Source organism: Neodiprion fabricii, chromosome 6, assembly GCF_021155785.1.
Source record: "Neodiprion fabricii isolate iyNeoFabr1 chromosome 6, iyNeoFabr1.1, whole genome shotgun sequence".
Classification (NCBI taxonomy): domain Eukaryota; kingdom Metazoa; phylum Arthropoda; class Insecta; order Hymenoptera; family Diprionidae; genus Neodiprion; species Neodiprion fabricii.
The window spans coordinates 24863214-24889465 of record NC_060244.1 but is presented as its reverse complement, the minus strand read 5'-3'; the positions used below and the strand labels follow the sequence as shown (position 1 = coordinate 24889465).

General features: G+C 43.0%; 4 protein-coding genes across 5 annotated transcripts; 3 read left to right on the top strand and 1 right to left on the bottom strand.

Annotated features, from left to right (window-relative positions):
- Window positions 1-286: 286 nt before the first annotated feature.
- On the bottom strand, window positions 287-12788 carry LOC124185829. Its single transcript, XM_046576969.1, has 2 exons — window positions 12445-12788; window positions 287-520 (listed from the first exon to the last, which is right to left on the bottom strand). Exons 1-2 carry the CDS (start codon window positions 12786-12788, stop codon window positions 499-501), a joined length of 366 nt encoding a protein of 121 aa, XP_046432925.1. The 3' UTR covers window positions 287-498.
- On the top strand, window positions 4814-10058 carry LOC124185824 (adhesive plaque matrix protein-like). The gene is made up of 7 exons (XM_046576963.1): window positions 4814-4883; window positions 5931-6164; window positions 6333-6594; window positions 6710-6960; window positions 8472-8789; window positions 9350-9549; window positions 9767-10058. Exons 1-7 carry the CDS (start codon window positions 4881-4883, stop codon window positions 9858-9860), a joined length of 1362 nt encoding a protein of 453 aa, XP_046432919.1. The 5' UTR covers window positions 4814-4880; the 3' UTR covers window positions 9861-10058.
- Window positions 10513-18416, top strand: LOC124185821. 2 transcript variants are annotated; one of them, XM_046576956.1, is made up of 2 exons: window positions 10513-10651; window positions 15466-18416. In XM_046576956.1, the coding sequence occupies exon 2, from the start codon at window positions 15466-15468 to the stop codon at window positions 17659-17661; it is 2196 nt and encodes a 731-aa protein (XP_046432912.1). In that variant the 5' UTR covers window positions 10513-10651; the 3' UTR covers window positions 17662-18416. The 2 variants fall into 2 exon arrangements, with proteins under 2 accessions (XP_046432912.1, XP_046432911.1); XM_046576955.1 differs by lacking the exon at window positions 10513-10651 and adding an exon at window positions 12780-12883.
- A 1219-nt stretch (window positions 18417-19635) lies between these two features.
- LOC124185569 lies at window positions 19636-24780 on the top strand. The gene is made up of 3 exons (XM_046576446.1): window positions 19636-19665; window positions 19831-21537; window positions 21622-24780. Exons 1-3 carry the CDS (start codon window positions 19636-19638, stop codon window positions 24220-24222), a joined length of 4338 nt encoding a protein of 1445 aa, XP_046432402.1. The 3' UTR covers window positions 24223-24780.
- The last annotated feature ends 1472 nt before the right edge of the window (window positions 24781-26252 follow it).

Genomic DNA, 26252 nt, shown 5'->3' with positions numbered 1-26252 from the left:
AATTTCATTCTGGATCCCGACGATGATTCAAAAGACTTTCACGCCTCTCAAAGAGAACAAAAAAAAAAAAGAAAAGAAAAGAAAAAAGAGAATAGAAAAAAAATGGATTTAGAAGAAGAAGAAAAGAGAAAATTAACAATAAAAATAGACAAACGAACGAAGCGGATCGGAAGATTTGGCTGTTCTGTTCGTACAGTTACGTTTCAGACTACAACGGCAGGTGAGAGGATGAGATCCGATATATCACTTTTTATTTTTCATTTTAATAAGGCACATGTGGTCAGCCGCTGTTGGTTAAAATAATGCCGGTAGGGCCAACCTCTTACTTTCACAGAATCGCGCTATTTGTGCAGTAAAGTATGCGTGATCTGGGCGATGCGCAGACGAAACGGCCCAGAATCCGCTCTTCAATTTCTCTATTTCATCACGCCGAATTCCATCTGTTCGTCCAAATCGCCCTCTCTTCTTCCACGCAGCTTCGAGATGATCCAAATGCTGTCAACCCGGTGCCCACGCGCTCCTTTGAAATAAAAGAAACCAGTCAATTTCTCTCACAATATTAGCTGCCCGTGTTAAGCGTAAAATTTTTTACTCCCGCTCCCATTCAGCGCGCGTTCTTCTTTGAACAGGTTCAATTGGGCTTCCTTCCAAAGAAGCTATACGGTTATATACAGACATTAGCGAATATTGTTTGTTTACACCGACTGTCAAACTTTCTTTACAGTTGAGAAGGGTAAGAAGGAATAGGATAAAAGAATAATAAAATGAAGACCCTCGTCCGAATAGCCGACATCCGTTCACCTCGACTGTGACCGTTGAATATTATTAACGCTCTCAACGAAGCGTTCAATGGCGTGTATACAAGAAGTCGAGAAGGTTGCACGGCGATGAACCTGTAATCACTCACTTGAATACGACACCCGTACTCCACGGCCAGTCCAAATCCGTCACACTGTCCCTCTTTCTAGAAAGCGAAACCGCCTCACGGAATGGGGAAAAGGGGTGAAACCTGACGTTCGATCCACGATCCGAAGCATTAAAGTACAACGCAATATCGCAGTCATAAATTGGAGGTCTGTAAATCGGTTGAAATTAATTTGTCTATCGCGTTGATGCGAAGCCGATTAAAACGGGGTTGCACACATCGTCGATTTACGATCTTCTTCCCGCGACGATGTTACATGTACGTATGCATACATACACCAGATCGGAGAAATCATCCGTCCTCTTCGTTCTTTCGACACATTTCTAACCGTAAGTCTGTTTTGCAACCGCGCGATGCAAGGTGGAGCAAACAGCGGGCGCATAAATTGACGTCAAACGGGACACGTAACAGCGCGCGTCTTAATTCGGCTCACCGATTCATCTCGAGCTGGACCATTAGCAATCGTAATTTTTCGAAGGACCGATTAACGAACGGCGAGTCAACGATCAGTCACTCCCGGGTTCTCCGAGAGCCGGAGGCGACGATCATTTGGACCGGATTTATAGTTAAGGTAGAAAAGGAGAACCGCATTGTCCTAGAAAGCGACATCGTAGATTCCGTCTAGATTTCGTAGATCATCAGCAATCGCGATGTCCGCTGAAAGTTTGAACTAAATTCTGAGGTGTGAATTATTTTACGTAATCCACGTCGAGACCTGCGTTCGATATACAAACTTTACGAAACGAGTTTCTTTCCCGCAAGTAACGGAAACTGCTCCCAATTATAACATCTATAGCTGGTCAGCTTCTAAGGAGTCTCGTTGAAACCGGCCGCGTTATAATTACCCGAATTACGATCAACAATTACGTTTATTCCTGATGCGTGAAAGTTTCACGGTAGCGCATAGAACGTGGATCTGCTGCCGAGTAGATTTAGTGCTTCGCAAGTGCAACTCGTTACGGCTCAAGCAATAATCTTCCGAAGATACGGTGCGATCTGTACGGTCCGAGCACGGCTGTGCAGGAGGTCCGCAACCCTCGAGGCTGCTAGAAAGTGACCGCCTTCAGGAAGCGGCGAAGGCGGCAGCCGTCTAACTTGGCGAAAAGATGAAAGAAGAAAAAGGAACTTAACTCGAGCACCGATTCAACGCCGGTCATCTCTCTGCGGCTTGTACACACGCCGAGGAGACTCGAGAGAGTCTCATTTAAATCCCAACAAAGAGAGAGGACCAAGGAGAAACAGGTCCTTTTACTCTTGTCTCAGTTATTAATTCGCATGGCTCATTTTCTCTACCATTTTCCCTTAACAAGCCGCAATTCCGCTTCTAAAGTTCCTTTTTCTATCCTATATATGGTTACCCTTCGTTTTGACGCGGTAAATTTCTGTTCCCACTGCGTCCAGTTATATAGATTTCCAATTAATCCACGGAGCGTAGAACGAAATTTTTCATCGACGAAAAGTAAACTAGATTTAATGAAGATAACCACCTGTACGATTACGTTACGCGAAAGATCGTCGCCGTTGTTATACTTTCTATGCAATTAGCTTTTGCTCGTAATTGCAGCTACGAAGGCCGTAGAAGTACAGACACAGTTGGTTGAAAAATAAATTTAACAAAAAATGTAACTTCGAGTGGCTATCTAAAAATAGAGATGACAATTATTACGGCCGCTAGACGTACCGATGCCTGCAGATTGTTACAAAAGCGAATCAGACGGCAGTTGTAAATCCTGAGAGCAAATTGAAATGACTTAAGCACGATTAAAATCGACGAATAAACCACAGTTCGCATAGTAAAAGCCCGTCAGTTTTGCACGAGATGGAATTCAGACAAATTTGCGTTGCACATCGTTTATGGATATATTATGCGGAATTTCGAATCGATTAGATTTTATTTACAGCGACAAGTTTCGTAACGCATATAAATACCTCGTTTTATCAAAATGGCAATCATCGCAAATTAACCATCCAAGACTAAATTTATTATACCGACAAATAACGAGGCGCTGTTTGAAACCGCATTATGTGTATTGCATTATGGATGTAGGTCATTCCAACAAAAGTGACACGTACTCAAACCATTGATACGCATATGTCGAGCTTGCCGAATAAGAGATTCCATTATTCGCGTGGGTGCGAAATAACAGAATGAATAAAGTTCCGTGTAATCTTTCGAAGATGCAATTTCACGTCCGGCGAGTTCGAGAATGATCATTGATTGATTTAGGAGAGGAATACATTTTTGGTAATTTTATTATGAAATAGTTGCACGTTGAGCACTTGGCAAATTATTGCTACCACGCTTCTTCTAAAAAAACATTTAAAAAAAATGAGTCCTAAATTATGAAAAAGAAGAATAAAATATTGTCTCGAGATTATAGAGTATTGTCTTCTAAACGAAATGACTCGTCGCAAAGTGCAACAATCGAATGAATATATCAGATTTTTCACCATTTTCAAACGATTCGATACAAAAAATCGTTACGTGAGCTGTTGTTTGTGTAGTTTTTTCGTATCCGCCGCAAATCACGGAAAAAAAGTATTGCTTCTCAGAAAATTTGACAACGCAAATGAAGATGCTCAAATCTAAACTTCCAACTCGATGAATCCTTTTTTTCTACTCTACCCGAATTATTACCCGTTTGAAAAATGCCGAATATTTCATCGAACTTTTTCGAAACACGTTGGTACGATCCAACGACATTATTGGTTGTCATGATCGACCGCTTTTACTGCTTGCACGTGTTTCTAATTAACAGACCGAAAGATCAGCCGGCGCCGAAATGTCATCTTATCGTTACGCGAATACCTACAGCGATTTCCGTATCGATGCTTACATCAAGATCGACGCCGGATGCGACGCGATTGATTACTTAGTCTCATTATGAAATTAACCGCGTGCATCACCCGGTTATCTACCATCTGAAAGTTTCTATCCGTGTATAATATGCCTGCCCACAAGCCGTTGGACAGCCTAACTGTTATCTTCCACAGATCGAAAAATCCTGCCGCGTCGTTAATTGATCGATTACATTTCTGTTAAAAAAGAAATCAATCTCTTTCCAACGTGTGCATCGAGCTCAGGTGCACTCCTTAACATTATTTAACAGGTAATTCCACCTCGCGCTTGTTCAAAGATTTCGATTCATTTTAGAATCTAGTCTCGTAACCGCGCTATAGAAATATGCTTTACATACTTTCGGATGAAATTTTTAGCTGTCAAAAATCCGACGCCAGTATTAAGTGCGATCGTGATCGCCTGAACGCGAGGTGAATGAGGAAGACTTGACACGCGATTTAGCTTCGAGCCTGAAATTAACGACCCAGAAAACGTTTTAAAATGATAATAACAATAGTAACGGTAAGACAAATGATACGACGCTACAGTTCTACGGATTACGCGTGACATCGAAAGCAGCGAAAGGGTTCGCAGTTATAGCTCATGGTTGGACGGCCTTGGAATGAGGAAAGTGTCCTTGCACTCTGCATCTTATCTCGAGAGACGAGATGCACAGGCGTGTCTATTAACCCGTGGGTCAGGACTCAGGGGCAAAGTGAATGGCTTCGTGTTTGCGAACGCTTAACCATCACCTGCCGTTGGTAATACACATCGTGCACCTTCGTTTACAATCTCCCGATGTGTACTCTCGAAATCATCGGCGTTTTGCGCTCTGGAGAACGGGCCGCGTATCGTGGTGCAGGTATTACACATTAAATCATAATCCTATGACCATCGCGAAGCCACGCCACGCCGTTCTCATCCCCTCTGCCCAGCCTCCGTGTTGGCTGTTGTGTATCAATGCTGGCTGAAACGTGCGGCTGCCGCTGCGGCAAGGTGTGCGGTCGGATAGGAATCGGTAGGGGTAAAGGCTATATAAGTGAAAGATCCCAGTTCTGATTCTACAGTAGAGCTAGGGTCCTTCGCGCCATTGTGGGAATTTTTATTGGCTCCATTATGGTGGGTAACCAAACGTTTCGTTGCCATATCAGAATTTCGAAGAATCGTTCGACCGAATACAATGGTCGAAAAATTTTCAACTAGACGATTTTAGATTCTATCAATAGCGTCAAATTGAAACCTGCTCACAAATACGAAAGTCGATTATTTCCAGGCAAAAATTTTGGTTCACTGTTTTTTTTGTTCTTGTTTTATTGACGATGCGATATTAGGCGAACATTTTTAGGGTCAATTTTTCAATGTACCCGCTTTAAACGAGAGAGATTTTGACGCCGCAATTTATGATCCGTGAGATTTCTTTGATTTTTGAATGAAAATTCTTCTGTAATATTCTTTTCTTCGCTTGAATGGTGGTTCAGTCGTCCGTCGTTGGGTGTTCCGTGACGCTCAGAAACGAACCGCGAAGAGAAGGAGAATTCACTTTTACCTCCATCGTGTTACACCTCGTATTTTCAAGTGGTTGGACTTTGGGAGTGGCAAAGAGACCCGTGGGTCTATATAAAATTGGTCCAAACCCACGGCGAGATTCAGAGTCAGACAAACAGTGAAAGTGAACATCCCGTCTACGTTGGCTCTTTTTTTTTTTGTCGTTTGGTGGTGTCTTTTTTTTCTCAAGCGGTCCAAATTCGCAATGGTGAACTAACGCAACGTCTTTAATTCTAAGCAATGTCGAATTTTCACTTAACCGCTGCTGCATCGAGTTTGAAAGACGCAGCTGCGTTATAAATATTGTTTTCTGATCTTCCTACGTTTTTAAAATTCTCATGGACTCGAGTCAAGGAGAAAGTGGAGTTTCTTTTATGCGGAAATTTAACCCGAAATTTATTTGACACGTGCGGTTTACCTGACCTTTCGAAACCCGAATGTCATTCCAATGAATCGAGAAATCTGAATAACAATTTAAAACAATTTATGGTTTAACGGAGTCGGTAGATTTTACTTCTTGAAATTTGAATATCGAATAAGTCGCGCGGTGTGACGAAGTTAATCAGTCAAGGATTATCATGACGACTTAGCTGACGCTGACGACAATTTATTACATTACAGAAATCCTACGCGATCCTAGCTTTATGCTTCGCCGTTGCCCTCGGCGAAAAGAAGATAAACCTCGAAGACATAGAGAGGGACAATCTGAAGTCGGAGGAGCAGTCGGAAGAGGAGAATGTCCGACCAAACCAGCTCAAGTACAACTCGGCGAATCCTGAGAGCAATGCTCAGTATCAGTATCAGAGCGAAGTTCGGTCAGTCGGCAGTCAGCCGTCTCACGAAATTAAATATCTGGTAATTAGTGAACACGTTACACCCACCGTTTTAATTAAAACGCGTTTTCATTACCCGTAGCAACGGAATTCATCACCGTTAAAATGGGACAATCAACAATGAACCGGTTAATAATTGCTCGACAGGTAATTAGAGCGGAACATTAATCACGTAATTAATTATTCGCAGGTACAACCAGAAGCGTACAGCCAGGAACTGCAAGCTTATCAACAACAGCAGCAGCTATTGGCGCAAGCTCCTCAGCAATTCTACAATCCCGCCAGCTATCAAGCGGAAGCTTACCAATCCCCGAAAATCGCACCTCAAATATCGTACCAGTCTCAAGTGACCGATGGCTTGTCTTACCAGCCCGAGATATCGGTTGGTAACCAGATCCAAAGCTACCAGCAAAAATACGCGGCGCAGAAATTTTCCCAGGGAATTAGCAAAGGTGAAGATTTTTGTTTTTTTCAACATAGTCTAAGCACGGTTCACCTAAGATCTCGCGAAACGCAATTGAGTTTTTAGAGGGTGCGAGCATTGATTTTGGTGGCATTGATTTTCAGGCAACGATTACACGAATCAGCAGCTGCTTTACTACGCAACTCCCGCAAGCGCTGGATTGGGCGCCAAGAGTCAAGTGCAACCGCTTCTTCATCGCCTCGCGTCGCAAGCCGCACAAAACGTGAAACTGCCCGCCACCTACATTCCGTCATTGAGCCAATCGTCGAAAATCTCGTACCAGCCGCAAACGCAAATTAAATACGTCTACGAACCGCAGTATGTGCAGCCTGAGAAACCGACGTACGAAACGAAGGTATGTAACAACTTTGCAATTTACGGTACGACGAATGAGATTCCCGGTTAACCCCGTAATATTATAACCATGAACTGTGCCACAGGGAGTGAGTCATCTTATATTCGACCGTGTCACGTGGCATGGAGAAAGTATAATCAGTTGTTAATTTTTGTTTCTCTTCATTCCAACCCTGGAGTGATTTGCATTCGCATAAAACCAGGTTTGTCATTGTCATGCAATCTGAGATGCATCAACATTGGCTCAATAAGCACGTACAAAGGGAAACAAAAATTTCTCCTCTCAGCGAAATGTTGTCATCATTTTTTCATCTCTTTCATTACAAAACTCATTTGTCTATTCTGAGACTGAAAATCTACTTCCAAAAATTTGAAATAGAAATTTTAAGCTGTACAACCTTCACTTAGTTTCATAGATCTCTACGATATTTTTTTTTAATTATTATCAAAATCAGTGTCATGGTAAATTTTTTTGAAACAGGTATTGTTCATTCGCACAAAATGCGGAAACACCAACTTTCAAGTCGTAGATTTCATCACCGAAACTGATTTTTCTAAGAGATTTGATTTCAATTGAAAATCACAAAATCTACAGATGAGATGGACAGGTACTGATAAAACTAATCACTGCAGAATTAAGATTTGGACTCCATTTCAATCGAAAGAAATTTCTATTTAGCATAATCGAGGAATATAGAGAACAAGCTGTAGCAATAATTGCTTTATTCGTTAAAAAATAGATGACATACATTATACCGGATGTTTTCGGTAAGAGTTACGCCGCAAGCGATATTTCGCCGGCAGATAGACAGCCAAAGTTACATTTCACAAGCACCAAGTATCTCAGACGTAACTCTGGTTGCCTACCTGCCGGCGAAATATCATTTGCGACAGAAATCTTCGCCGAAAACTTCCGGTATACTTTCCAGCACAATGATCAATTCAACAGTATTCAGAATTATGAATTTAATGTAGCTATATACTGATTACTCTGATAGCAAATCAGAATAATCGTCATACTAGCCGGCTTATGCATCATTCATTAGTGAGGAAATATATCCAGCACGACCTTTGCTGTTTGTAGCACTAAAATCATGATCCCATAGAGTAAATCCACCATTTGCGGTTACCTTCATAAAATTCTGTATTCAATAACGTGACATTTGATCTCTTTGATTAACCAATTCGTTACTAAGATCCAACAATGAACGAGTTTTGAAAAAAAGTTTTCGATACTGGGTACACATTATTGATTTAAAAAGTGTTTCTCACTTTGATCACATCACCTTCGTACCGTTTGTGACCGTAATTTTGGTTACAGGTAATCAATATGGCCTCAATTGGTATTAATGTAACTTTAATCGGTACACCGCGTGCGTACGATTTAAAACTTTTGTCTCAACACTAATTCGGAGTCGTTTGCAATTCCTTATCTTCGTTAAAATTCGACGTCTGGAAGGATCACCTACAGCGCGTGTGACCATTGAAAAACTAGTAATTAAACCATTTCAGGAGACGGGAAAATTCGCATACGTCGTTCCGCAAGCTTACTCATCGGCGCAAGCCTACTCCGGACTAACCTACACTCCGCAAAGTCCGATTTACACCACTCAGCCCAAGGTGGCCTACACCCAAGCTTACTACGTTCAGCCCCAGTCGACCCAGTACTACCAGAGACCTGCTTACACACCCTCCCTCGCGAGCCAGGGCAACACCCTGAGCTACACTAACAGCCAACCCTTCTACGTCTTCCCCAAGTTGGCCGAGCAGTTGGCGGCCCAGATTTCGGAGCAGCAAACATCTCACAGCATCGCCCAAAGCTACTCCAAGGTAACGCGCTGTATTTTAACCCCACTAACAAGGAAAGTTGCCGAGTTTTACCTCAACGATTTTCCTCATTTTATGGGACGTATTGTAGTACATGAAAAAACATTGGACACGTATTTTTTTACATGTGCTGGTTCAGCCGTTTAAAGTGTGAAAACAACCCCTAAGATTTATCCGAATAGAAAGGTTTTTCAGGGTGTCTCGATAACGACATAAAATTTTCGACACTACCAATTGGACGTTATTTGCCGTTAATAGGTGATAAATACACGCGATATCTTTATCCTGGGAAGTTGCGTCCTTTCTTTTTGGGATGTGAACATTAGAGGTGGCCCTCAGCCCTTGAAAGACCGAATTACCGCGTGAAATTTACTCGAAGAATATTTTTCTATGTACTGCAACATATCACAGAATCAAGAAAATCTAATTAGGTGCAACTCGGATAATTTCAATGTAAGATCTTTCGCTAGCTTTGGCGCAACTTGCTCAAAGATCGCATCTTCGACTCTTGATAAACAGCCCTGAAACGTTTTAATGATTCTCACGATCGCTTTCTGCGACAGATTCCTCAGGAGCCACGCTACACTCTGAGCGTTCCTCAAGCTCCTGCTCAGAACTTCAAGAGCGAACAAATCACTCAGCTGCGACCGGTTTTCTCAGAAAACTTACAGTCGAATAACCACATTCACTATTCATCCGGACCAAAATCCCTGCTGGATTCTTACACGCCGAGTAACGTGATTGCGTCACACGATAGTGAGAGGTGAGTCCGTTCGTTTCGTTTTTCCCCAATTCTCAATCCCAATGCATATTGTCAGGATGTCAGAGTTTTTCATGACAATAGTTTTTGCAGAGCGAGGTTGTATTTTGGTGAAACAGTAAAGATTGCATGTACACTTGTAGTGCGGACTGTCTTCACCCGCGGCTGCACATTACTCTTGCAGGCGAAAAATAAAACGAGTTTTCGAATTCAATTCTAGGTACCGAGAGAGGCCGCTACGCCTGGAGAGCGGATTTTTACCGTCCAAGGGATCGTACGCTCACTCCTACAACCAAAAGCGAAAAGCTGAATAATTTTAATGGAAAATTTTGCGAGGATCGAAATTAACCAATTTTATATAATCTAATCGCTTGCGAGCGGTCGGTACGAATAGAATCTTACCACCTAATCTAGTCTCTCCTTAAGGGGCACGGCATGTAATTTTATGTATGTATGATCATGTAAATTTTTCTCTTTTATACCCTTTCTTTTTTTATAAATAAACCACTGATGAAAAGAAACGCAGACGTTCCTGTTTCATTCGCACCTTATTCTTAGTATTTCTCTTTCTTTCTCTCATTCCATTTCTACGACTTCCACTTACACCGAATTAAAATACCGTTAATTATCTCCCACAGACATACCGCGGATTAATTATATCCGACAGTCGTTAAATCCGTTAGAAAGCGATCTGCATCGGTTGACAAAAGTTTCACTTTTATTCATCTAAATCCCAGCCAATTCAATGACGCACGTTTCGAAATATTTCGCTTTCAAATTTCCCAACAAGGAAGCAAACGAAGAGTAAGAAAATCGAACCCAATCATCGTTACAGATGAACGTACCGTGAGTACATTGTAAGACAGCACGGACTTGGCTGGATCGGAGAAATGACAGATTATCGATTTGGCCTATCGACGATATCCTCAATATCCTTTTTGCATTTTATGTTACAGAAAATTCTGGGAACTAACGGTCAAGGTAGATACTCTCTTCACGGTACAACCAATGGACCGAGGCGCCAACCACCGAAGTTATACGTGATTCGTATAATTTGACATAGTGATGAAACGGCTGATGTAACGTTACGATCCGGATTGTCACGGTAAATACTTTGAACTGGCACAATTTTTGTTCACCGTGAATAATTCGCATGTTCTTTTATTCGTGATAAATTTGGCGATTAGTTTATTTCTGTGTACGTTCGGAACGAAAGAAAAATGAGAGTCACCAACGTCGGGTCAAATTCGCTTTCAACACTCGCGTAGTAGATATGCAAAACTGCAGTGAATTAATTTTGCTACATCTATCTGAGATAGCTGCGATGTGTATTTGTACTTATCACGATCGTATAATCGTCAAAGAGTTGAACTTGTTCAATGCTCAGATTGCCAAATTTATAATTGAGACATTACTTCACGGTCATTGTATTATATTCAGAACGGTATTTGTCAGCAGCGACTGATTTCTAAAACTGTATAAACAATCTGAGAAAGCATTTTGAAAGCATCGGACTTGTGCGACAAGTTATTATTTTTGATATCGCAGATGAAATACACCCGGAGTAAAAGCAAGTCTTGAAGTAATCCATAGCCTTCTATCAGATTCGTGAGAGTGTCAAACCACGTGATACTTTGGATTGAGTTTCGAATTCTTCAAACTTAAATGACCGGCAATCCACTTATACACAAGCATTACGAATAGCTATTACAATTTCACGAATTCAAATTCTAAAATAATATCTAAGGCAAAAACAGGTTGTACAATCTACATAAATCATCATATCCTCGAATTTAAATCCGAGAAAGTGGTATGTTTACTATTTCCGTTGTTTATTACAGTAAAAAATTGACCGCACACGTGTGAACAGTGTTTCTAAAATTTTCACATCCCTTCATTAAAATACGTCGCCAGGCGTTAACGATGTGTCAATTGCCTCGTAAGAAAAAGGAGATAAAAGAAAAAGTTACGATAACAGCGCACTCCTTCCCTGCACCTCCATTGTAAACCCGAGTGAAGAAAGCTCTATGAGAGTTCACAAGAGATCGAAGATACCCTGACAAAACTACCCGGGTTGTAAAGTGATCAAAAGACAATGGATCGTAAAACGTTGAATTAAAAAACCTCGAGTCATTTCCGCAGCGATATGAAAATGAAAAGAACTCGCAACTAATACGCTCACTCTGTAACGTATCCGTTGGTGAAGCACCTACAGACAGAAACTCTAATCGAATGATCTATGGACGGTATCGGCAGTGGGTAGCAAGGTTCATTAGTCGGTCTGGAATGAGAAGACAAATTAATCACTACCGGGCGATTGGTTGATGAAATCTTGTCAAACTGGTTTAAAATATGGTGGAGTAGGAAAGAAAGGGCCCGAGAAGCGCCAGCTCGGCGACCAATCAAGAACGCGCATGTTACATACAAAAGTCTGCATGGTGTACCTGAGTAAATGCACAGCTATGTCGCAAAAGAGTTGTAAGATAGATATTAAAGTTCATTCGAAAGGATGACATAATTAAGGAGAGGCTTCAGCAGGACCGCTTACTTACGTTGCCGACCACTTATCAGGCCATTAACAAGTTGAGCAAATATCAATTATTCATCACGGTGACTGCGAGACTCCGTGTCTGTGTGAAGGCGTAAGGTATTCTTCGGGAAAGATACGCCACCACGTCGCTCAAAGCAAGACAGAGAACACGTTACGTACATACGGATGAGCCGCCTGAGGTATACGTGCAACATGTCCGTACATATCGAGAAAGCGGATGCTGCCGAGGATGAGCCAACGGTGTAGAGATCGTAAATTTCACGATGCGATACTCTGCTCCGTTCGGACAATGTAAAGTGGCTAATTTTCATTCGGTGTTACAGTAACGGAATAAACGGTGCGCGCACCTTTGTACCTGCTGTAGGATCGAACCCACTGATTTCCACATGCAAAGAGCACGAACCATCGCGGAAGACGATCCATTGAGCGGTTTTCTTTTTCCCAGCGACTGCACCAATTGTTCAGGTACAGTTGTGAGGTTCCACGCTACTGGACGATGCGCTCCTTCCTCGTCCTGGACGGGCTCGATCATCCGTTGCAAGCTCTTCGGTATGTCGGGGAATCCGGTGAATCTCGCGTCTCGTGGTGAAACTGGCCTCGGGTACGTCCCTCTTCTCAATCGCTCCGTTTGCACGCCTCCTCGCAAGCCCCATGAAGGCATATAAGGTGTGATGCTGCGTCCAGCCGACATCAGTACCAAACACACGGGACACGGGCGAACGCTCACGGTTTAACTTGACTCTAACGAATTTCATACCTGAGATGAAATTCACGTGGATATTATACGTAAGTTGCGAACCTGGATTATTTTACCGCTCATTTTTACGAATCATTGAGACACGTCGTTCCGATCCAACCTATCGGTTTGCAACTCTTATGATCTTCTCGCGTAATTTGTCAAATTGTTCAACCTTCAACAGATTCTTTTCTTCTTTGCTTATGTCCCCAACGATCTTCTAAATTTATATTACTTGATCACCAACCGTAGATCTGTAATTTGATGGACCGCGTATAACAGCTATTACTGTAATTGCACTGGTGTAACGTCCATTGATTTCTATTCGTTTATTTTCTCAATTTAGTATATTATGCCTAAGGTGAATCGTTTACAACTTCGCTCGATTACCTCTTTCCGGTCAGTAATCACAGAAACGAGAGAGGCTTGCATTAACCGATAAGCTTGGAGACCTTATGTCACATCAGAAAATTACCTGCCGAATCTGTATGAAAAGTTCGCAGGCAGGCGAGTGTAAAAATCGATTAGCAATGCGAAACGGTTTTCTATAACAGTTATCCGATTACGTCATATTGATTGTAACTTGAAAAACAATGGAAACTTGTCCTCCGTTGAGTTCAAGTAATAATTGATGTAAAAGCAGAACTGTGAAAGAAAAAGATGAAAAGAAAATGGATTAAATAACATCTTCGTGTATCACTTCTCGTTACCTTGAAATTATAATAGTTATTATTTAACGACCTTCGGGTCGTACTCGCACGCGACCGTTAAGAAAGTTCGTAAACTCTCGCCGTTTATTTTTTTCTATTCCGGTCTGCGTATCGCGGAGTCGAAAAATCAAAAGACTAATAACGGAATTGTGAAACCTCAAGTTGTCAGATCCAAATGATGGCAATATCCGGTGCCGGGAAATTACACATATTTTTACAAACCTGTAACGTGGAGATACAATTTAAGCACGTAGGCTGGTTGGATTGTAACGGGATTCCGAGTCTAAGGACAGATCCGAGATATACAGCCACTTCCGGGGATCTGTGCCCAATGATATATGTGGCGTAGTATGACTCCACGAGGAGAAAGTAATATTTGTCTCGTCCCATAGTCCAATAGAATCGCGTATTAGTAGCACATTGATGTACATCCACGTTTGTATTTCCTTTCAATAACGTTGACTCTGAGGTGTAATAAGTCTTTTTTTAGAAGAAGATAAACTTGAGCAATTTGGTGAAAGTTCACAACGATCTGCGATACAGCTTCGAGTGAAATTAACTTACGCAATTTACCGTTGCACTGTATCACATACATTTCTAATAGTATTTCAGTTCCTAAGGTACTTGTAATGATTTACAGACTTGAAAATTTTACTTCAAAATCGGAACGGTGTAAACCCGTTCTATGCACGACCGTCCCGGCAGTTTCACCCATAAATTTATACCCCAATCCGTGCTTATCGATCGGCGATTCGCAGCTAAGACAGCGAAAATCGAAATCTTGTACTATAATTTTACCCACAGTGAGCAAAATATAACAAGGAGAAAATTAAAATTGAACGCAAAACGTACATATCGAGGTATCAAAGAAAGCAGTGAAAATAGAAACTTGAGACAGATATATGTAACCAGTTTTAAAACGGTACTACTTATACACGTATGTTACACTAACCAACGAGTAGCAACTGGTCTTGAGAACGAGACACGACTTCGTGGAGATCACGGTGCTCTGTAGATCGTAGATCATGTATCGTGGTCGCGATTTTTGTTGAACATCAGCAGCTGTCCGCGGAATTGAGGATCATTAATCCACGCAAGATTTCTCTTTCGCATTAAGCATGAGTGATGTGTGTAAAGTACGAATCTCGCAGAATTGAACTACGTCCTTTACGAGCTGCATACCTTTCGCAAAACATTAATACACTTTTCAGTACAATCACTACCGGGTTTACTGACGTGGATCTCGGTCCAGCGATCGTTATCAGCTTGTGAATAATTCGTCTTGCTGATTCTACGAATTCACAACGATACGTAAGTGCAAAAAGACTAGGAAAAAAAGGTTGATGTTGTAATCCGTCGTCAGCACGGTGCTCCAGTCATGGTTTTGAACCACTTGGATGGTGTACGTGGATATAATATGTATCAGAAACTGAGGATCTCAAAGCGCTTCCAATTCATCCGAGAAGCTGCGGTAATGTGCGATCGCATGTATAATGCATGAAGAATACGTCGTTATAAATTTAAGTGAGACATCAAGTGTAACGGGATACCAGGCGACTGAACTTTGCGTGGAAGAGGTAGAAAACATCGGGAAAATGAAAATAAAAAAGAAACAGAATAAAATAAAAAAAACGCTACAGCGAAAGATCGAGCAAAGAAACCCACCGCGAGGGAAAGTGCGCTTAAAGCGTAGCAACAAAGCGTTTAAAGTCCGGTTTATGCAGAAAAGCGAATGTATTACACATATATACCTCCGTAAAACTCGCTTAATGTAAATATTATACAAGTACGCAAACGAGTATACTTTTTCTTCTTCCTGAAGGCCGAAGGGCCGGTTCGCAAACAATGAGTAACACGTAGTGAAATCGGGGTCTTGTTAAAACCGGTTTTAAAATTTTTTTCTCACTTCTTTCTCCACGCAGATGCTGTCCTGCGCGTTGTTCCTCGCGAATTGCGCACCAACTACGGAGAATCCTCCGCTCGACATCGACGGCTCCGACTTGAAAAAAGTCGTCGAAGATGGCGCAGCCGCGGGAGAAGAAGAGCGTCGGGAGACTCTCGAGGACATCGTGGACCTTGGAAACGAAGGAGAAGCCGAGCTGCCGATCCTGCCACCGATAATCCTGATCGACTTTACGAACGGGACGAACTTGACGAGCGAGGAAAAGTCTAAGCGAACGATAAACGGGAACCTGGGCTACGGCTTTCAATCGAACAGCTTACTGTCAGGAAAGTACAACTATTACCTGCCAACCGGAAATACTGGGACAACGGTTAGCATCGAGGAATCTATCAGCCCTTTTCTGCCAACTACGATAATCGAAAAGGTGAACGGTGCAGGTTCCTACTCCAATCTGTTCGGTAACCCTGTGCAGTCTCACCAGAGAGCGAATCCCGTGACTCCCTTGGCCTTCGGACAGCGGACCAAGCTGCTCAAGGCGAATAGTCAGAGCTTCCAATCGTTTTCGGGGTTCAGCGCCGCCCAGAAACCGAACTATGTTAGCTACTCCACGCCCAGACCCGACTTCCAATCCAACGTTTATCCCACTGCTCCGGCAGGCCTCGGAAGCTACGGCAACCAGGCCTCCGGATTCAGCGGTTCTGCCAGCCCGCGACCGCAGGTCTACAATCCTTCACTGTACCAGAACCAGAAAACGTACAACTCGCCGGTTCAAAGCTACGACTCATTCGCTCCGACGCCGAGACCAACGATCAGCACAAACTACGTGACTCCGAGACCCGAGACCATCTACACGACACCCAAGCCCCAGAGCTACTCGGACCAGAGCCAGACGACGGTGCTGTCAGCCCTGAAGGGTAATTCCCCGAAGTACAGTTTCGAGAACGGAGTTAAGTACGAGCACAAGATCGTATGGAAGTATCCAGACGGCATGGTGTCCGAAGTCGGGCCGGATTCCTACGACGATTCCTACCCGGGGTATTCGAGCCCCACCAAAATCAGCCTGACTTCTGGATACCCAAAGTCGGGGAGCAATTCATACTCCGCAAGCTCCGAGGGAATCTACTCCCAGAAACCGGCCACTTTTCCCAACAACGGGGATTCCGGGAAGGGAGATTCAAAGGCGAACCAATTCGTATCCTCGGCCTCGATATCCAGCGGCAACGCAGGATACTTTGGATCCCCTTCGCAGCTCACACAACCGTCGCTGAAGTTCGGTTACCAGAATCCTTACTCGGCGAGCACCGGCCAAAGAGGAAGTCTCGGCAAGCCGGATGTCCAGGACACGAAACCCGCCTCCAGTTATCCCGTTGACAGCCCTGAGCCGGAGTATTCCCCTCTACAGAGCTACGAGATTGGCCAAGACTTCGAAGGACTGGACGGCCAACGGACCGGCGCCTACACCTTCGAGCAGCCCTCGAATTCGGGGTCCCATTCTGTCGGTGGGAAAACACCATCAACCACTGTCCTATCCAAGTACAAACCGCAGGTCCAGCAGTACTTGAAGAAGGCTCTCGGCCTCGGTGGTGCCGAAAAGAGTCAGGTGTACCAGACGACAGCCACGGGATCGTCGTCGTCGTCACCGTCAAACCTGCAGTACTCGAGTCTGCTCGATTACAACCCGTCGTTATCTCAGTACATCGGTAATCCGGCTTCGATTCTCAACGCCCAGCCGACTTTCGTTCAGGCTGGTAATTCCTTGATTCCGGTCATCATTTTGAGGGTCGACGGCGTCCCGCCGATCCAGCCAAAAGTCACGCCGAATATTAATCTCAAGGCGCTTTTGCAGAAGTATCTTACTCAGTACGCGCAAACCGTCACAAACTTGTCGAAGAGTCAAGGATACGATCAGGGCTATGATACTCAGGGGCCTTCGGGCTCCGAGCTTTACGATCTGGGTCAGCTGACCCAGAGTTTGAGTCAGCTCAGACAAGGCGCGAATTTCAAACAAAATTTTGCTCAGAATTTTGCCCAGAGCATCGCTGGTCAAAGCTATCAGCCCGGTTCTTTATCGAGTCAGTCGAGCTATGGCGGGTTTGATAAAGGCGATTACGGTAACTTGCAAAACGCAAAGTACGTAGCTCCGAGAAAACATAAAGTCAAGAACGTGGAGATAGTGGACGACCCACGATACACAACGTACAAAGTAAAAGATTAAAATTCGAAATATTTGTAATCGACTTCGAAACGTACCTGACACAGGATTCCTCTGTTTCTAATTAATTTATTGTCTAGTTATATTCTGGAATATGTTTGTCGCGCCGTTGAATTTGTTTATTTTTCTTCTTTTATTCTTATAACCATACTTCGCAAACTTTCCATCGATACAATATCTACAACACTACACGCTGCTGAGAGATTCCGTCACGTTGTCGCGATTTCTGAAGAAAGTAAGTTCTTTTCTGTTCCGGCAACGTCATTTAGGTCAGAGAAGAGTGTACAATGATGATCATTTTTCTTTCACTTCATCCCTCAGAAAAAAAACCACGTTCCGTTTCTTTCTGTTTTACAATACATAAGCCAGGAAGGTCGTCCGAATGCCGTTCATTAAGGCAGATCGTCAAATGTTCTCGATCTTAGGTGTAAGCTTTAAGACGTAAGTTACGAATATTTAATAAGGGAGCCGTGCAATACGTATAAATTCAGATCCGTTCGTTCGTACGATCGTTGTGATCAAATGATAGGTGATCAATATGCGAATCGTGTGTATGTATTCGAATTTTGTCGTATCGTTATATACACATGTACGCGAGCGCTTTTCATAAGCTAACCAAATTTTGACGCTTCGAAAAGGTACCTAATAAAACTTAGATAAGTAAAAGGTTTTCTTTAAAACTGTGCAATATAACGCTGCTTTATTATATGTATAGATATCATACCTGTTAGAGAAGAAAAACTTTCAGGATTTCACGCTATAATATATGTAAATCAAATAAATAGCGATGCATAAAAATATGTTTAATGAAAATGAAATATAATAAAAAACAAACTTTCTCCGTAATCCATTGATCCAAATGTCCCGTATATCCTTTGCACCCACAGTTGAACACTCGTCGTATTTTTACATGCTTTAGTGCATCAGAGGGGTAATTAATTATCGTTAATTGAGTGTAAAATAAAAGTCGAAACGGCAATAACGATTAAGCCAAGTTAATATCACGTTATACAAACACGAGCTCCGTTGATATCTCTGCAAATCTGACAAAGGCAATTAAAATGCAAGGCGTTGTTACAGTTGCGTTGTCGAAGCTGCGTGATGTGCATTGGAAAAAATCATTTTTCACCGTTTGTTTGTGGAGACTGTAAAATGCGTGTGTGCGAGTTGCTAAACGATATTCATCGCGGTATAAAGTTATTTTTCAAGTGTAAATCGTGTCGACGCTTCTGCCGCGCGCACTGAGCATAACACGTGTGTTATAGAGCGCGTAGGAGTTCCTTGACCGCGGTAAAATAATTGACCAAAACTTTGCGATGCAGCGAGCCACGCGAGCAAACGGTGATTCGGAAATCGCTAAGCGTTGGTAGCCAAATCGTTGTATGGAATAAAATTACGCTGGTAAAGATAAATTTTTTTTCACTGTATTTGCCTACACTTTTTAATAACTTTTACACAACTCACCGCTTCGGCTGGAAACGTTGCGTCATGCGAGTCACAGAATTCGCAGAATATTTTTTTGTTTAACGATATAAAACAGTGCGGAGATGGGGTCCAGTGAATTTGCAGTTACAAGTATTTGAAGTATCGATCGAGACGGCTGGATCTACTTGACAAATAAAAGATTCCCGATACTTGCGAGAACATGTGATCTTCGTCGAGATATTGAGACAAAATTTTCCCGACGTCAGTCGCGTGCCACAAATGAAAGTATCCTAGGAAAGACGCGAGAAGTATATAGTATAATATTTAGAACGATATTTTTCACTTGGTCACCGGAGTGTATAAAGAAAATTGTACGCATCGTGTGTGGCTCAGTTCTCCCAAGAAAGTTCGTCCATGAACAGCTCAGTCCCCGATAATTCATAGTTTTACAGTAACAACGAGAATAAATGTGTGGAAAAAATATCGTGTGATTCATTGCTTGAAAAAGTGCGGATAAATTTGTTTTCTTTTTTTTTTTTTGTTAGTCAAAAAATGTGGCCATGGAAAAGGTTCTCTTGTCACGTAAGTTTCGTTAATCCATACCGTGTTTCGATTCGGTATTCGAGAAAAGAAAAATTGCATTCATTTAGTCCTTCTGCAATTGATCCGCGGTTTCGAATACCGTTCATTGACGTTATTTGATCTTCATTTGCGAAATAGCGTTAAAATCCTTCGAACGTTTCACAGATTGTGATCCTGCTACTGACCAGCCGATGGAGCACTGCCTCGAGAAACTCGTCAAATATTGATAAAGAACCGGATCAAGTGGCTACAGAATCGGTCGCTAGATTGCAAAACATTACCGCAAATCACTCGACCTTGGAGAGGCCTTTCCAAGAGGTGGATGCCACAACGATTCGTTACGAAAATGCTAACGGTTTCGTGCCAATAATACCGGAAAGCGATACTCTAACCGCGGAAGAAGAAACTATCGTACTAGAAAATCGTCTTGACAAAAATTTCAGCACCGAGGAGCATCTCTCTCTTTTTGTAAGAGAACCGGGTTACCCGAAATCGGAGGAGAAATCGTTGGAAAATGATCCGTTTTACTCAACCGAGGCGAGAATTTTCCTCAGCCTGACTCAGCCGTTTTCCAACAGAAGGTCCTCCGACTCTCAGGACTCGACGGATGACTTTGAATTATTGAAAATAAATAGTCATACTCCAACCGTGGCTGATTATCAGAATTTTTACAACAGCCTTACCGGATCTAATCAAAACTCACGTAACAGAGAGAAAGTTAATGATAATAGAGAAACGCGCTACTACGAAGATCGGCGAAATCACGAGAGGGAGAAAAATTATTTCGACGACGTTAGTGGACGCGGTAAGAAAACAGGTAATTATAACGGGATAAATTACGGTGAAAATTTAGGCCCTCAAAGCCAAAGAAACGCGGCAAGCAATGATCAATTTTTCTCCTACAACCGAATGAACGAAGACCGGAGTAAAAATGGGTACAAAGAATTCACCAATGCCTTTTCACCCGTGGAAACCCTCGATTATAACTCTCAGAAGGAGGAAAATACACAAAGTATTTCACACACGAACCAGCAGCAAAACTACGACAACCAGTCAACGAATCCTCCTGCAGCTCGTGTTGTCACTCACCGCCAGAGACACCCGAAGAAGAAATCTTCCCAGAGCGGACGCAGACCGAGGCTAAACGCAAAGCAACACTCGACGACGAAGACCAAGACGATTTCAGACTTCGATAACATATCGCCTGGGAGTCAGAGCTACGACGATTTGATCCTTCGCCCCGAAGAACCGGCCAGCTACTTCGAGCACGAAGCACTATTCAACAGGGAAGAGAGCAATCATCACTACGAGAAGACCGAGGAGTCGAGGGACTTGTCCGATGAGAATTACGAGTACGTAGAGGTGACGGAAAAGCCGAAGCGATTACGGAAACAGAGAAGAAGGCCAAGTCACGTTGTCGACTCGACTCGACTCCCAAAAGAACATAGAGACTTCGAGGGCTCGGTGGACATCGAAGAGACCGAAAGACCGAGGAGTCGGTTTAGGCCGAAAATTCGAAACCATAAACCGAAGCCAAATGCGTGGCTAGAAAGTGAGAGTCCGATAGGGGAAGAAGAGGTGGACGAGGGAGGATACGAGGTACCTGCAACGGACTCCGAGGACGGGAAGCAGAGGTTTTATAAAAACAAGAAATCTAAGGGAAACAGCTGGGCGAACATCAGTCCGAATGTCGAGATATCCCACTCTAGTGGTATAGAAATTGATCAAGTTGAAAAGCCGAAGCTTGTTTTACCGGTAAAGGTCAACATCGTTCCCGTAGCGAATTTCGATCATGCCACTGCCCTGGGCAACAGTCAGGGCTTTGACTTGTCGAATGCGGTTTTGCAGAATTTCGTCACTGCAACACCTGTCGCGTTTAATAACGTTCCAACGGTCGCTCCTATCGCTCCAATTTTGAACACACCGCAAACTATTTTGGGACATAATCTCGGAAAGAATACGGCAAATTTTCAAAATTCGAACGTCAAAGTACAACAGTCGGTTCCGGAAGTAATCGTTGGGCAAAACACTTTCCAGAATCCCGTACAAACCGTACTGATACCCCAACAAAGTTATCAAACCACGTACAAATTCGGACAGAATGTGAGAAGCCCGTTTTTGTTAAGCAATCAAAATTCTTACCAGCAAAGCTCGAACGCTAATCAAAATCTACAACCTGTCACTTTCGATTCGCCGATTCAAACCGCGGCGCATAATCCCAACCAAAATTTACAAAACTATCAAACTTCCAACGGTAATCAAATTCAAAACCTTCAGAGCAATTCGCAGTTTTTTAACCCTCATCCTACTCCGCAAACTTTTGCAAATATCCAACAAAACGGCAGCCTATCTGCCCCCATCAACAACGTTCAAGTAAACCACCACGGTTTGCAGGGACAAAATTTGCCACCTGGTCACAATTTGTACATGGTGCACGGTCCGGCTGTAACTTATTCGACAACACCGAGTTATCTGGCGAATGGAAACGTGAGGGTGACAGAAGACATTGGTAAAAAAACTGGCAGCCCGGGATCAAACGGGCAATATCTCGCCTCGGCTAGTCTGGCAGTTGGTGATCAGATTCAGAATCAAATCAACGCTCAAAATCTAAGGTCTCAGTTGCAAGAGAACTTCTATCAAGCCTTTCGCCACGAGAATTTGCTACCGAAAACAAAAGAAATCGCCCAAAGCGCCGAGCTTGCACCGACCTTGCTGAATTTCTACAACCAGAACGACGCAGGCGTGCAAAACTCGAACCAGCATCATCAGGTCGAACAAATATCTCAGGCGTCAAATGCGATCGCCCAGACTTACAAGGAGCAAAATCAGCAAATACTCAAAGTAGCGAATGAGATATTTGAGAGCACTTTGAATCAGCTGAAAGAGCTGCAAAAGAATCAGGCCCTGAGGGCCAGCAGACTGGGAAATCCTAACGTGCAAGTTTTGGCCAACGGGGGTTTTGCAAAGACAGGCGATTCTCAGGCCCAGTATTTAGGAACGAAAAACGTTGAGATTCTTAATCCTAATATCAGACCGAGTCTTCCTGACCACATGCTCAAGAACACGTTTGAAAAATCAAACGGTTTTGGGGGGGCTAGTTTGACAACCCCGTTTCCAATCTTCGCTACAACCGAATTCGACACGTCTCTCAGAGTCCCGAATCTGTCGACCATTGGGCCCCTGTCGGCTCACAGCTACCTCGGTTCATTGACGGAACGCGGAGTTAAGGACAATGACCAGAAGACATCGCCGACGACCAACTCAAAGCCGAACACTCCCGAGACGTATAATCCGATAAACTTTGTACCGAGCACGGAAACTTTGAAAGCCCAAAAAGCTCTGAACAGTAAATACAACTTCCATGAACCTCTGCTTCAGGGACTGAATTTGGTGCCGCTGATTCCAGGCGGTAACTTCTACAAGAACTCGTATTTTTCCAATAACGATCTCATCTTCAAGCCAAAGCTCACCTCTGACCTGCAAAAATACGCGGAGGAAATGTTCAAAGAATCTCTGAAGACGATATACAACACACAGAAATGGAATAACGATCACAAGGCTCAGAGTTCGGACATTTCCACCGTCACAACGTCCCCAAAGCTCAACGACGATATCCGCAACGTCAAGTTTTCCGCTCCTGACATCAAACCGAGCAAGCAGATCCTGGAGGCCCACTTCACTAACTCTGGTACCGAGGTCGGGGACGTCCAATCCTTCAAAAAACTCCCAACTCAAACGCCAGATTTCACAGAAGTCAAGCAATCACCACCAGTCTCCCTGGAACCGGTCAGATTCTACTATAAACCAAACATCCACCTAACCAGACCCACAATCTCGGACCTGAATCATCCGGAGTTTAACTTTGACCCGGATATTGGCCAGGTAGATTTTATCCACGAATTCCTGACACCACCCAAGCCGAATGCATTCGTCTCGAAGACCCCGTTCAACGAGCCGATTTCCAAGAAAAGACGGGTACCCAAATTGCCGGCTTCCGATAGCGGCAAGTCGAAATATCCTGGCAGACCGCGACGTCCTGGAGTGGTGATAGAAGCAGCCGCGAGCAACGTAGCTCACCATAGTTCCAGCTTTGATACTCCGAGGCAGGAATTTCTCCAGAGTAGACCTACGTCGTTCAATCACGAAATCCAGGAGTTCGAAGCCGATTATCAAACCTCATACTCGGGACTGCGAGGACAGAGTTTTCCGAACTCGAGGTACCCCAGCCTTACCACCTCTAGTCCGGTCCCCGATGATTACCACAAGCCCGGCTTTCACAACTTCGATTTCAACCACCAGAGAACGCACAACCTGATGGGATTGTTACGTAAGAACAAACGGCTGCCGGCTGGAAATACGAAGAATCACTTCGGGAAGAAGGAAGGAAATGCGGAGGAGGGAGAAAGGGGGTCTCAAAACGACACGGAGCGTCGGGATGAGAGGAATGCCGAGTTTCCCACAGAGAGATCAAAAACATTCGAGGAAAAATCGGACCTCAAGATTTTTGAGGCGATGAACACGAATTCGACGCGAACGCAAAAAAGCGGGGTTCAATAGCTGCTGCGTGTGAATTAATTATACTGTCGCATAGATTGTATGAATAATTTAGACGTTACGTTATATAGTTGTTGATTGTTTGAGCGCAGTCTTTTACTTGCTAGAAATTTGGCGATTCAAGGTGAGCCTGACAAAATCGCGTGACGAGTCGATAAAACAAATATTTGAGAAACGGTGCTTCGCAACTGTTGCTTGCCAATGCATTTGCAATTTTATAAGTGTTATACGAGGCGCTACTTTGCAATTACAGTATAATATTTGTTTTATTGTTCAATCGATTACACACGGACCTTGAGTAGAATTAGCAGAAATCGTTAAATTTCAATTCTCGATCGCGATAATATTAGCAGAAACTGCTGACTAAATGAAAACGCGACGTACAAATTATCTTATAGTAGTGAATATTTTCTGTATTTTTTTCTTCCGTTTACGTACGCAATATTATCAATTAGAATTTACGATTAGTTTTAAGCTCGAATTAGGACATCCCGATGGATTATATTGACTGAATTATTTTGTTATGATTTATACTCTAATGCTTTGTACATAAGGTAACCAATGAAAATAAAAAAAACATGAGCTTTATAGGATTGTTTAACCAATGGGAAATTCCTATTACGGTTTCCCAGAAACACTCGGTGTAAATTTCTTTTTAACCTCGAGTAATTTCGTCGGCCGATCGATCGCGAGAAATTGATTGCGTTAAAAGTGAAAATTGAAAGAACCGGAATAGACTAAACGAACATGACAATCATTTATGCAAGTCATGAAAAACGAGAGTATCGTTTGTTGTTTACACTGCTCTCACTTCTTGCGGCCGGTATGCAAATAGGTAATCATCAATGACAAACAACGTTAAATTAATTGAGTAGATGCGGGGTTAACGCTAAGTTAAATTACCCGAACGTGTTAGTTTTCACGAATCAAGTTAGTTTTCACTTTCATAGAGCGTAACTGCATTCTGCAGTTACTGGAAAAAGCTAAAATGACTTCAGTCTTCGAGTGCCACATTCTCTTTCCAAATCAATCTACCTTGGATTCTGGGTAATAAGCATTTCAGTGGATCGCTGCTCCGTGACCACAATACCACATATTTCTTGGGTTCAATGGTATTCGTAACAGTAGATCAGAAAGATAATTCCAGTTATGTCGTAACTTTGGCTATAGCCTAGCAATCGCGCACGTTTTTTACTTAAAACAGATTATTCGCCAGTCAAAGTTACTCAATATCTTACTCCATCCAATCTATCAATGTGTCATCATTGCGATCGATACCAATCTTTGGATACCGTGCCACCAAAACAGAGGGCTGAAAGGTTTTGTGTCAATCTACACGTATAACGTGCACAACGATCGAAAGAGAGAGCGTTAAATGAGCTCATGATTGTAAAAGAGAATTGCTTTGACAATCACTAACAAACAGGAATGGTGACAGAGTTTCAACGATGACATTTGTATTCGTTATAGAAAGAGATAATCGAAAACACGGATCTAGAAAAAGCGTGAAATATTGTTGTACGGGATCAATCGGCTGAGACGTTGATTATAATATGAACAAAAATTGAACTTGGTCACTATTGGCGAGTACATTATACCCACGTATAACATACCATAACGTCACGCTAGGCCGAACACGCGAACCGAATGAAAAAATTTATCAGCAAATATATTTATACTCGCAATTTCCGGTAGCAAAAGAAATTTTCATCACCGACACGAAGGCAGAGTCAAACGCACAATTATGGTCCGAACGTGCAAATGGAGAGAAAGAAAAACCTTTTTTAAATCTGACGGTGGATAAAATTGAATATACGGCACATAATGCGACGTAGAGTGGAGCAAATAAAAATTTTGCCCACAACTTTCTCAGCACGGCAGGTGAGCAACCTTCATTAGTCATGGAAGAATTTATTTTTTAATACAACCTCATGCGCCTTAAGGACTCGGCAACTGTGATGACAGGCATGCTGTCCGCAACTCGTCCGTAATCTGACGGTGCGGCGCGGCACGGCAGGGAGGTTCGGCGGTTT

Coding starts and splice junctions, on each gene's coding strand:
- LOC124185824 (XM_046576963.1), top strand. Junction 8,790..9,349: donor TCGCCCAAAGCTACTCCAAG/GTAACGCGCTGT, acceptor TTTCTGCGACAG/ATTCCTCAGGAGCCACGCTA. Junction 9,550..9,766: donor GCGTCACACGATAGTGAGAG/GTGAGTCCGTTC, acceptor ATTCAATTCTAG/GTACCGAGAGAGGCCGCTAC.
- LOC124185829 (XM_046576969.1), bottom strand. CDS start 12,788: ATGTCGGCTGGACGCAGCATCACACCTTATATGCCTTCATGGGGCTTG. Junction 521..12,444: donor ATCCTACAGCAGGTACAAAG/GTGCGCGCACCG, acceptor TTTATTTCAAAG/GAGCGCGTGGGCACCGGGTT.
- LOC124185821 (XM_046576955.1), top strand. CDS start 12,860: ATGAAATTCACGTGGATATTATAC. Junction 12,884..15,465: donor AATTCACGTGGATATTATAC/GTAAGTTGCGAA, acceptor TTCTCCACGCAG/ATGCTGTCCTGCGCGTTGTT.
- LOC124185569 (XM_046576446.1), top strand. CDS start 19,636: ATGTGGCCATGGAAAAGGTTCTCTTGTCAC. Junction 19,666..19,830: donor GGAAAAGGTTCTCTTGTCAC/GTAAGTTTCGTT, acceptor AACGTTTCACAG/ATTGTGATCCTGCTACTGAC. Junction 21,538..21,621: donor TCGTCACTGCAACACCTGTC/GCGTTTAATAAC, acceptor AATCTCGGAAAG/AATACGGCAAATTTTCAAAA.